The sequence below is a fragment of the Botrytis sinoallii genome (genome assembly GCF_014898435.1).
Source record: "Botrytis sinoallii strain Bc 23 chromosome Unknown BSIN_018, whole genome shotgun sequence".
In the NCBI taxonomy this organism is placed as follows: Eukaryota; Fungi; Ascomycota; class Leotiomycetes; order Helotiales; family Sclerotiniaceae; genus Botrytis; species Botrytis sinoallii.
The window spans coordinates 500219-513004 of NW_024066045.1; the positions used below are offsets into that span (position 1 = coordinate 500219).

Sequence of the window (12786 nt, forward strand, 5' to 3'; positions counted from 1 at the left end):
GAAATAGCAGGTATGAATATCACTCTGGGTAATGCTCAGAGAAAAGAGATGAAACTGATACACTTCATTTGCAACACAGAAACTTGATGAGAATTTTAGTATTCTATTTTCAACCACCATGCTCAAAACAATTTTTTTTAATAATATACAACACCAATCAAGACAATACTCTCAAAGAAATCTTCTATACTATACAACACCAACTAAGTCAATACTCCCAAAGAATCTTCTATAATATACAACACCAATCAAATCAATACTCTCAAAGAAATCTTCTATACTATACAACACCAACTAAGTCAATACTCCCAAAGAAATCTTCTATAATATACAACACCAATCAAATCAATACTCCCAAAGAAATCTTCTATACTATACAACACCAATCAAGTCAATACTCTCAAAGAAATCTTCTATACTATACAACACCAACCAAGTCAATACTCCCAAAGAAATCTTCTATAATATACAACACCAATCAAGTCAATGCTCCCAAGATTGAGAAACTCAATGCCGAGTGTCCTACTACCATTCCAGCCGCCTCATTCTGAGTAACAGACACTGTCGGTCGTCTCACCAGAAGAACTTTGAATGGTAGCGTGGCTCTGTAGTAAGCCTTGTACATAATTAAGAGCATTAATTTGCTCTCCCACACCAGTAGAGCTATTTTTAGCATTACCACTCCAATCTGAACCACATCCATTATCTCTACAGGTCTTTACAGCAGCTTGGGCGGAGCTGATAAGTTGCTCGGTGATGAGATCGCTAGTGTGTGGAGCGACGGCGATGGTATCGACGAGCCATTTTCCGAGGACACCTTTGAAGGCGCGTTGGTCTGTGGTACAAGAATTTATGGATTCGCAGGCAGTTTCGGTGGCGATTCCGGATGGGAAGAATACGGACATGGTTCTGTTTACGAGACTGTCGAGAGATATTTTCCATTTGATATCTCCGTCGGTATAATTGTACATATACGCAGCGCCTGCAATGAATGTACCTGCATTATCCGAAAATTGCACTTTGTTGATCGCGGAACAGTCTGTGGAAACATCGGCACCGTCAAAAACATTGTGGTCCTCATCGATAAGACCAACCGTTTGAGTCCAGTTCCATGCTGTGGTTGCCCATTCCGAATAAGTGTCGTTGTTTGTAGAAACAGCAAGACGAGCTGCGAGTTGGAAAAAGTTTCCATTCGCCATCGTGTTTTTGTAGCTATAGCCGGCATTGAAAGGAAAGATTTGCCAGCGAAGACCTCCGTTGCAAGATTCCTCATCCCATCGAAGTACTTGTTCATCAAACGTTGCCTGAGCAAGGTCAACCCAAGAAACATTCTGATCTCCTCCTAGTCTTGCCTCTGCTGCAGACATTGCTGCAAGAGCCCAAATGGATTGATCATCACTACCCATGGAAATCGTTTGGTTTAGTGGCATGAAATCGTCATTGGGTCCTCGTTGAGAGGCCAATCCCCGAGTGACAAGTTGATTGTACTGAGAATCACCAGTCAAACGCCAGTATTGAATCAAAGTGTCGAACATGGCACCAGATTCCCACCAGGAGTAAGGTTCGTTCAAAACGCCAATGGGAGCCCCTGGAGTCTGAGACTGTTTGTAAAGACCGACTAGGTCTTTTGCGATTATGCTCGCTGCCGATTTGATGGAATCTATAGATCGAGATGGAATCAGTTTCAATTCTGCAAGGACTTCTTCATGCATCGTGACTTACCAGTGCTGGTGACATCAAGATTAATACCCTGAACCTGTAGTACAGAAAATGCCGCAAGGCCAATGAGTGACTTGATTGAAAACATATCTAAAAAGATGCAAAGAGGAAAGTGATGTTAAGTGAAGGTAAACTGAAGCTATCGTGAGGATGAAATATCTACAACAGCGACATCGAATATATATATATGGAAAGGGCTCGACTTCTAGGGACCAGGGGTCATGAATTTGGCGAACAATTGCATAGCCTAGCAGTAAGATTTGACAGCGCTTGGCGCACGATGACATTCATGGATACGAGATCAAAGCCTAATGAGTTTAAGCTTAACAAAGGATCCGCAGCTACCCAGGATAGTCTTAGGACTCGGAGTCCAAGCGAATACCTCTTGGTAAGCGAGTGAGGTTTGGGATAGGAGTCGGGAAACGACATGGGTTGTTCGGGATAGCTTTCCGAGGATGTCACTTCATGATTTTTAAATTCTTGTGTGCGGAGGCTGAGTGTAATAATAAGTGCTGTAAACATATAGAAAAGCGGTCAAGCTTTTTTCTTCTAAATATAGGGGATTTAGTCAATTAAAATGTTACATTCTTTAAGAATTAATATAATAAACTTCAAGTGGTGAATGTCACGGAGTGAAACTGGAAGGTTGCAGGAAATGAATAGCTTCAATTGATATAGTAACTTTAACTACCTACGTATGAAGAGAGAAGAGAGTCGATGACAGTTTGACAAAGGGATGTGGGGTAAATTAGTGTTTTACATGACTTATGATTCCATTGACTTCCGTATATGCTTGAATCATTACAAATCGAGGATTTATTATGTAAAAGAAGTTGCCGTGGGGATGAAACAAAGAACTTTATATTCACGAGACTTTGGGACACCTCCCGGCATATGAGACCCAAATGGGTTAGCAGCACGTTAATAAGTCTCATGTGGAGGATACGCAGACCTGAAACGTGGATGCGTTTCGTGAGATATAATAGCGTCGATGATGATTGTGCCTCGTCTGGCTTTAGGAATTTCCGTGAAGGAAATCAATGAATTTGAACATCGACTTGCAGCAACTCAATTCAGCTGAAAGAGAAATCTTGTTAGAGTTCTCAAGCTTTGAATTTGAAGGGTTTGACATGGCATTATGATGGAGGGAGCCGTGAATGGAGGGAGCCGTGGTTGGAGAGAGCTTGAAATGTGGTTGTTGACATCCATGGATGGCCCTGCGCGCGAATCCTCCAAGCATTTTTGGGGCTGAGGACATGGAGATCACGGGGGTTTTCAAATCTCAGATGTAAGGTCATGATCAGATATCCTCTGACATCAAGAGAATTACTAGATTACATCTTTTTGGCATACTTATACTCATAATCTTTGTACTCATTGTTTGGCACAAACTATCCATACATCATGTGACCAGTGCAAACAGTGTAGAATTAGCAACTTCCCGAAACGAAATGACTAGACGGCTCACAAAAACAATCTTGTAATCCAAGAATATCGACGATTCAAACTCTATGTCAAGTTGTGTTTTCTGATCCCGCACTTCAACGCGCGTTTGCTCGTTTCACAAGCTCGATTTTGTCTTCCACATCCAGGAGAATACTGTCAGAACCGGAGTTTGTTGCGCGGATGAAAGCAACAGCTGGCAGGTAAGGCTCGGTGTAAGAGTGTGTTGCCGTTGACTGCGTTTAAATCCTGACTTCTTCGCTCGGACTTCTCCTACGAATGGCACTCAAAGGGAAGCAGATTGCCTTTGTGGCTTTGAAATCTGCTTGGGCTGAAATCTGATTTTGCTTTCATTCGCGAATGGCTCACTTTTACAGCTTTGGATGATGGTAAGTAACAACTTTCCAGGCTACTCTCTCTGTTGATTGGGGTGCTATATTGACAAGAAGCCGCAAGTAAGAGTGCAGTAGATTAGAATGTTTTACATCTCCAACCGGTTGCATTGATATTACGGTTAATTCCTTAAAGTCTGAACTAGTCAAGCAGCCTTCCGCTTCTACCCAAGGATAGAAAACTTTGGTTCCAGCGGAGTGCATGCTGTCAATATAACGTGAGTTGGATTGAGTTTCTATTGATCCAAATTTGAATCATTACACGGATACCAGCATCTGCCGAAGCTAATTCAGACCGACAGACGGGTGGATACGCCTCCTGAGGCGGAGTGGCTTCGGAGTATCAAAGTTGTCATTAAATCTCTCAAAGTATCAAAATATGTTGCACTCCGTCTATTTGAGCCGCTTCTGCTTGATTCGGTTGTCCGGTGGGATCGGAGACATTTTTTCTGAATTTTTTATGGAGAAGACAACAATTCCCACAATTTATCACCGGGACACATACTTTTAGTTGTCTTACCACATGCTATTCTAGCCGTTTATAAGTAATGATCCCCTTTATTTGTTGTATCAATGTATATGGCATGTTGAGGGACAGAGGTCACTGGTAATGTACGGAATTCAATCTTCAGATATAAGGACGAGCGTTTTTTCATCATTCAGAATACGCATCTCTTCACTTTTTATCATTAATTTGCCGTGTTGGCCCTCTTCATTGTTACATTCCTTTTCAAGATATCACTCAAATATTCTTCAGAATGTCTGCTGGTAAGGCTATATTCATTACAGTGTTCTCGCCACACACAGTTCTATACCTTTAATTTTGCTTCCTTCCTCACGGGGTTCTATTGCTATAAGATGGATCCCCCCCACAACTCTTCCTCTATTCGCTGTGTGTGATAAGCTGTTGTGTGCTTTCGGAGCCAGATCATTTTCTTTTCTTTGGCAACAGTATCCAATCCATCAAAGAGGTAAGCCTTTGCAATCACTTTCTACTGTGCAGCTGCTAATTGTTCGCTCCACTAGCCCAACTAGTTTGTTCATCTGCCAGACCTTTCTACCCAAGAGGTGCATCTTATACCTCTAGAAGCTTCCCAATCGATGACAAGTGGTAGTGTAAGAGTTTGTGTTCTCTTTCGACAACGCTTGGCTTTAACAGTTTCCTGGGAACCTTGTTTCAGAAAGGTGGCCTAATGCAAAAAGTGAGTAGTCTTTCCTGTCTTTCTCTCGCATCTTTACCATATACTTATAATGGTCAGTTACTTTCTTGCCATCTGGACATCTCTTCTGTTCACGTCTTATCTCCCTCATCGCCAAATCTTACCTACCCAGGCTCAATCCACTGGAAACTCACACTAGTACCTCATTGTGCAATAGCCTTCTCGGGCCATATAACATGATTCCAAACGCAATTATAATTGCTATTCTAAGCGTAAGTTCCACTCTTCATGTTATGCTATATTCAAGTTCTAATCAGCCAAACAGATCACCACAAACTTCACATTCTGATTTACGAACCCTGCTGTCTTCTCGGCACCAAAGGCAAACATCTGCCCCGTCTCTAGAAAGATCACAAAGACTGTATACGTTCCTCGAAATTTACACTCCACAGCTTGACTACATTCTTGTCATTCAGTACAAGTAAAACATAAACTCTCCGATTGTTTGAACGCTATCTGGGCTATATCAACCAGAAGTGTCTCGAACTCTAAGAGTGCTACCAGCTTTAAAAGTACTACCAGTTCTAAGGGTGCTACCAGCTCTAGGAGTACTACCAGCTTTAGGAGTAATCCAACCTCTCCAAGTATTCCAACATTCTGCAGCTCAATCTTCTGGCGTCTATCAAGCCGAAGCAATAATCTGATGAAACTCGAGCCTATTATTGCCGAGAAACGTCGGAATGGCTGACGACATGTCTATTGAGAGTACGGGAAAGAATACTGGAAAATTTTCGTTTGGGTGGAGAAGGCTCTAGGCATTCTTGTGTTGTGGGAAGCAAAAAACATAGGAAGGTTTTGCCTACAAGGTGGTATTGAGATGATAATCAAAAACATACCATCACGCGAAGCTGCAAGAAAAACTAGAACTCTATTAGTCAGTCTGAACATAAGTGTGAAGACAAGTGCATATTTCCATCGAGAATAGCGATCCAGGACATAGTCCTGGTAACCAGTCTGACAAGGGCTATGTTTACACACGACAGTAGATAGCCCATACGGGAAAAACATCGAGCTTGAATTCGCCTTCATAAAAGCGAGCAAAAAATACCGTCGAGGTATCATCGGGATTCCTCAAAAGAAGCTTGAATCCCAGGGAGAGAATCGATTAGCATCGATCACATCCAAATATAAGAAAACTCTCCAAAGATCATAGATCTAACCACCAGCATCGTGTACTACGTCCATATCCATACGTGCGTGTCTCAGCGGCACACGTTCGAGTGTTTCTCTTCTCGCTACACATCAACCATTCCCATCCCACGATTCATCGCCTCTCTTTCTAAACTCGCATCAACTATGTCCTCCCGGAACCTAGGAATCGCAATCCAATTCCACACGGGAAAAGCATTGGCGGGCGAAAAATAAAGATCCTATCATACTCCCAACATCAACATCTATCACAGAACCCCAATATAAATATGCGCAAACCCCGGTTCGATTTCCCGGTCTGTAATGGACCGATGATTCTGGATTCCACGCGGGGAATGTCTAGTATTCATGGATTATATTGAGTTATATACAAAGACTCACTCGAGCTCGATTTCCCGGTCTGTAATGAACCGATTATTCCAGGTTCAACAAGGAGAATCAACTGTTCCTTAAGGAGTTTCCTTCAGCTCATCTACATATCTGCTACATTTCCGTTCCATCACATCCTATTGATAAGCATCTATCTATCATGCTTATGCTTCCTCACAACAAATAAATAAACATATACTTACAATGTACCTGGATTGAGACTTGAATAGAATAGAACCCATAATAGCCCAGAAAACAAACACAAACTCAGACGCAGACGCAAGCGAAATTCTTCTTGAAGCAAGCAGCCCAATTTCTCGCCATACCTATATCCCTCAATACCAAAACTCAATCTGTCCCGAAAACTCATCTACTCTATTATAGGAAAGCGGGAGTGAAGAAATCCTTTCTTGTGAGTATTGAGTATTGAGTTGGAGATGTGATGATGTGATGATGTGATAATGTGATGATGTGATAATGTGATGATGTGATAATGTGATGATGTGATAATGTGATGATGTGATAATGTGATGATGTAGAAGTAAAAGGAATTGAGAAGAACGAGGAAATTCGGGAATGGGTATTATGATTAAGATGGGTGGGTGAATAGAGAATACAGGGAGTAGAGTAGAGCAAAGCAAAACAGAGAGTTCTATATGGGAGGAATTTAGGATGGAGAACAAGTGTGCTACCTATATTTTTATAGATACACACTTTTGTGTGTGGTTGACTTGCCAGTTTTATATGATGTGTGTGTGATATACTGCGATCGTTTTGGTGTTTTGCAATACTTAGGTTTGGGATATGTGATGGTTTACTTGTTTGTATGAGCCTGAGAATGGATGATAGGGGTATCCTTGTGATTGTGATAATTGGAATGTGAGATTGCTTAACTTTACTTTGGATTCTTCGGATGACATGAGCTCTTTTGAAACCCCCCACCCCCCCAAAAACCTGATACCAATAATCACAAGGAGCGGATAATACAAAAAATCTTTTCCTATAAATTCGCTATTTAACATTCAAATGCAATTCATAACCCTCACACCTAGAATGGCGCCTTCTCATACCCCTTCTCCGCCTCTACATAAGCATCATATCCATACAACCACTTCTGAGCACCACCAAAATCTTGCCATCTACTCGGAAACCCACCCGCCTCAGTTGGTCCCGCCATCAAAATCGCATCTCTCCTAACCTGTTCCTCACCCTCCACCATATGGAAACTTTCTCTCTGCCCCCACGTTTCCCTTGCAATACCTTCTCCCCTCCCTTTCCTCAATTCCTCATATATCCTCGCTGCTTTCTTCAACTGTTCATCTTTCGTCTCTACATTTACCTTCCCCAGTAAATATCCCATCACTGCACCATCTTCCAAACTCGAATTCGCACCTTGTGCTAAATATGGAAGCATGGGATGACAAGCATCACCCGCCATCCAGAAATTTCCCTTTTCGCTCGTCCATCGTTCCAATGTTTCCAGATGCATCAATCTCCATTTCGCGACTTCTTTGACCTGTTCCAAAAATGCTCTAAGAATTGGATCCCAGCCCTCGAAAAGTCCTTTCATCTCCTCCAAGTCTCCTGCTGTGCGCGAGAGTCCGGGTGGGAGATTGTCGGGGCAGAGAAGAACGATATTGAATAGATCGCCTCCACGCATAGTATATGAGACTACATGAGTACCCGAGCCAGCCCAGAAATTGACCGAGTGGGAATCAATAAACGCAGTAAGCTTCTCGGCATCCGGTCCGTTTAATGTAGATTTATCAATCACAATTCTATATGCGAGATCTCCAGTTGGATTTGGCGGACATTCGTGGCCTAGAAATTGTGATCGCGTAGCCGAGTAAATGCCATCTGTACAGAGTATAACATCTCCTTCCACCGTTTTCCCCCCTTCTAATGTAATAATTGTATTTTCAAAATCGACACTCTTGACTCTGGATGATAGACGAATGGTGACGCCTAGCTCATCACATTTAGCGCACAGAGCACGTTGTAGATCCACTCGATGCATTCCCCAAAAAGGAGCTCCATATCTCTCATTTATCTTTTCTTGAAAATCTGGCGAATATGCTAAACGTTTTGTTCCATCAAATCGCCATACCGAGAGAGTTTTTGGGAATGTGGCTTTGGGAGCGAGATCATCGTAGATTCCCCATTTCTTGAAGAGTCGAGATGCATTGGGTGTTATTTGTAACCCTGCCTATGAAATTGATCAGTCTGGCTGCATAGATGGAAAATAATGGTATTGGAATGTTTCTCTTACCCCGACTTCAGCTAATTCTGATACAGTTTCCAAAATTGTTACTTCATGCGATGGATTCGCGAGTTTTGTGGAAAGTGCCGCTGCTAGACCGGCCAATCCGGCTCCAACCACCAAAACACGAAGGGGCATCTTATTCTCTGTAGAATCTGTTCTACCTGGCATCGAATGCTTCGGAATTTTTATATGCCACGAGGTAAAATGTTGTGCTTCTGCTCGTATTACGTCTACCCCGCAGTATGATTGGAGATTCAGCGACGAGTTCTGAGAGAATATGCTTCTTGTGATATAGGATGGGAACGTTCAAAAGCAGGAAAGGCAATGGTATCAAATCAAAAAGAACAAGAAATCAGATAACAATATATATATACATAGAGACATAACTAAACAAAATAAATAGCACCTACGACGATGTGGTTGACGAGAGTATATGGCGTGGCCTAGTGGACGAGATGTGGACGCGCTCGAAATGGCGGGCTGGCGGGGTGAAATCCCCTCATCCCCACAATTTAGGCCAATTCATCCCACTGCCTGGATCCAGATACTGTCTCGGAATCTGTTCGCGGCAAAAATTTCACGCAGATAGGAAATCTTGCATAGAAAGGTTTCGGCCTTCGGTCATTCGGTCGAGGAAATGAGGCCCGAGTAGAAACTTTCTTTAAATACCAAAACCTGGGGATCGTGGGACCCCTAACAAAAATGGAATGGGTAAGAAAGCACACAATGGATGGTCCTGGTTCCGTAAGAGAGTGCCGATATATGTAATATGTCATTATTCATTGGTATAAACCTAGAATCATCGTGAAAGATGAATGTCCAATTACACCCTTCTAGAAAGCCCCAACGCCATTGCTATGCAAGTAATTTCCAGATCATCGTCCCTCAACATCTTACTTAGTATCCTTTACTTTCGCTTCTAGCCTTCTTCTTCCTCCCCGCCTCTCCCGAGTCTATTCTATCAGAAAATCTTCTCCCAATCGGGAGTGACGATGAATTTGCCCATCACTTTTCCTAATCCAGTAGCGACACCTTCTGGTGCCTCGCCCTTAGGATCTTCAGCAAGAACGATTTGACTCAAAAAAGCAGCTGGTACACCGCGGCCTACTGCCATACTTGTTCCACCCCAATCCAGTTCTACCTTGCCGCTCTTCCTTACCACCAATTTTCCGATGTATCCTTGTTCACTAACCAATGCTTCATTCTTTTGGGCAAGATTGGGTTCAGTCTTGATGATAACTTCTTCCGATTCCTTTTTGATTCCTTTCTCTTTATCATCGGTAAGATCAATTTGTTCCGAAGATTGAGTGACGACAACATCATCCGAGTTTTCGACTTGAGGATTAAATAGTCGGGGTAGAACAGGTGGGAATTGAAATAGATAGATTCGACCGTCTGCATGATTGGCTTCTGGTTGAGCTTCATCTTGTTCCTGCTCTCCATCCATTCCAACATCTCCATCAACATCGACAGCCTTTCCTTTTCCTTTATCCTTAGTTGTTGTATCCACTGTTCCTCTCAACAGACGAAGTTCCTCAGCAAGGATGTCAACATCCTCAAGATAACGTTCATACTCGAACTTATCCTCTTCCGTTTGTATGACTGGCATTTTATCCTTCTTTCTGCTAGGTCGTACCTTGGATTGTTGTGGTGAAATAGGCTCCCTCTTAGGATGCTTTTTATTTTCAGGGGAAGATGGTGCTTTAAACTCTGGAAATTTCGACATAGTTGGAGATTCAAGCCCAGGTTCTCCTTTCGTTCTTAGCTCATCCGTTGCTGTTGTCCCATCTATCGTCATCTCGACATCTTCGCCAGAATGAATATCCTCCACTTCATCGGCTTGCTTCTTGGCTATCTCTGCAAGTTCTGGATCACTAACCATCATATTGGAACGTTCCTTATGTTCTTCACGCTTGATCCGGATCGGTGCGAGAGATCGTGATTTAAAACCACCATTCCCGCCTCTGCCAGAGCCCACCATTTCATCATCATCGTCAACCAGATTAATCATTTCGATATTGACTTTCCTCGCTTGTCCGTCGTCGTCGGGATATTCTGGATTGAAAGTGGCCATGTTTTCGGCTGACAGCACATTTACTCCCCCTCCATTTCCTGATCCAGAACCTCCATAACCACCACTTCCTCCACCACCGCCGCCACCACCTCCTCCTCCTCCTCCGAATCCGGCACCACCGCCGCCGCCACCACCGCCTCTTGTATTTGCAATTGCAAAGCCATCCATGCCACCCTTTCTGTCTGTAAATAGAAATTAGTAGAGTTGGCAAGCAATTAGCGATTGACTTACCCATTGCTGCCGGCGCAACACTAAAAATACCAGTAGCACTTGAAATTGGAGCTCCCCTTCCTGCGCCACGGTTTTGTCCCATCGCATCTCCTCTACCTCTTCCAATGTGACCTCTTCCTCTCTGGGACCTGCGAGCTTCCTTTTCTGCTTGTGCCTGATTTGCCGCGATTCTATCCCTCTCCTCTTGTTCTAATCTATCTCTATCTGCTTGATCTCTTCTGATATTTTTGGGCTTAAACCTGGCTCTTCCAGTAGTAACTTCACCTCGCGCCCTTGTACTTGCCCCGCCGCGTCCTCTTGCACTCGCACTTTCTGTTCTTGATGGAAGTCTCGCAGAGGTAGTCGCAGCTGTTGGCGCAGGGGTACCAGCAGGTGTTTCGGCAGGTGTTATTGCAGGTGAGGTATTTGGATCGAATGCATCGTCACTGGGTTCGATTTTTGGAACGATGGTGGCAGTCGATTGTGTCATTGGTGCCATCGGCGCAATCGGCGCAATTGGCGCAGGAGATTGACTAGGTTGAGAAGATTCATCAAGAACACCTCTAAGTTCTGGGGTCTCAATCTCTTCAATTGCGATTCCTCTTCCTCTTCCTCGTCCTCTACCTCGAGGTCTACCCCGCGAGGCAGCTCCCCTCTCTGCTTTTGGTGGCATATTTTGTCGTTTTATTGATCTGAATGAAGAGAGTATAAGAGTATCGTTGTCAACGCATTAGATTTGATATATCTATGAGGAATTATGAGGATAAATGATGTAGATCTAAAGAGCAACCATATGATACCAAAATTTTATGATTGCGACAAATATTTTAGAAGCTTCGAATATTCAAAGGTTTAATTGTAACGTTGGTGGGGCCCGACTTTTTTCTAATCCCAGTGACGCATGGGCTATCCTTGCGGATTGTGAGCATTAGTCAGCAGCATTCAATCACAGCCCATGCCATCTCTTCTCACTCACGTGCCACTCTCAACCTCGATACGACTCAAACCATCGCCATTATCGAGGTTCTTCTCGTATGCACCAAAGATATCACGGTGATAACGTTTCGAGGAGAAATAGAGAGTGTCGTGCGTGAATTTTGTGTGATTGTCAATCGGGTTCGATACATCTGAAGACTGAGAAGTCGATCCTGATCAAAAGCCCGCTGCATTAATATGGCAGAAATCATACAGGCACCAGTATTATTCGCTCTGACCAAAATGGCAGATCTACAATATCATTTTATGGGTGTAGCCCAATCTAAATGTCGTGGGTCTTTTGGGGTTCAGTCTACGAAGATTTGTGAACTCACAATGAAAATGACAAGATGGAACATTCCTCAACAAATCGTGGTTGAGAATCATCACATAACCTGTTGCACCGTTACCCTACCATGGAAGTGAGTACTTCCTCGCATTGCTATCTGAGATTCATTCAAGTACAATTGTTGGAGGACTCAAGTAGTTCGTTGTAAAGCCCACAATCACTTCTGCATTGCTCACAGCTTTCCGAATTCCTAAACCAGATAGATCCCTCGTTCTTTTCTAAAACATTGAGCATGAGTTTGATTCTGGACATTCACGTAACCTCTCCCTTTTAACTCTCCCTACCTGAATTAGACCGGAAATCCCCTGCGCGCGATTTCGGTAACTCATTGTCAAGTGAAAATATGTGGCCGTTGTGTTTTGAAGAGATATGTTTCAAAAATTACATTCCTTGGCGTTCAAAGTCGAATGTCATTCTTGAATTCTGGTCAACGTAATTCTTGGAGAGCTCCTTATTTTTCGCAAATTTATAGTTTATATGATCTCCTCTTCATATATTTAACAATTTTCTTTTCACACAACCTATCATCAAGATTTATTGAATTCATTTCCACTCAAGATGAAGGCATCTGATATCATTCAAGCCTCGATGGCTTTGGCTTTTCAAGCGCAGACTTCCATTAC

At 43.0% G+C, this 12786-nt stretch overlaps 3 protein-coding genes across 3 annotated transcripts; all 3 read right to left on the reverse strand.

Annotated features, from left to right (window-relative positions):
- Window positions 1–346: 346 nt before the first annotated feature.
- EAF02_009122 (uncharacterized protein) lies at window positions 347–1852 on the reverse strand. Its single transcript, XM_038905170.1, has 2 exons — window positions 1723–1852; window positions 347–1660 (listed from the first exon to the last, which is right to left on the reverse strand). Exons 1-2 carry the CDS (start codon window positions 1805–1807, stop codon window positions 543–545), a joined length of 1203 nt encoding a protein of 400 aa, XP_038755067.1. The 5' UTR covers window positions 1808–1852; the 3' UTR covers window positions 347–542.
- Window positions 1853–7340: 5488 nt separating this feature from the next.
- EAF02_009123 (uncharacterized protein) lies at window positions 7341–8690 on the reverse strand (the record flags this gene model as incomplete). The annotated part of the gene is made up of 2 exons (XM_038905171.1): window positions 7341–8498; window positions 8562–8690. 2 exons carry the CDS (start codon window positions 8688–8690, stop codon window positions 7341–7343), a joined length of 1287 nt encoding a protein of 428 aa, XP_038755068.1.
- An 826-nt stretch (window positions 8691–9516) lies between these two features.
- EAF02_009124 (uncharacterized protein) lies at window positions 9517–11512 on the reverse strand (the record flags this gene model as incomplete). Its single annotated transcript, XM_038905172.1, has 2 exons — window positions 9517–10811; window positions 10861–11512. The coding sequence occupies 2 exons, from the start codon at window positions 11510–11512 to the stop codon at window positions 9517–9519; spliced, it is 1947 nt and encodes a 648-aa protein (XP_038755069.1).
- Window positions 11513–12786: the final 1274 nt, after the last annotated feature.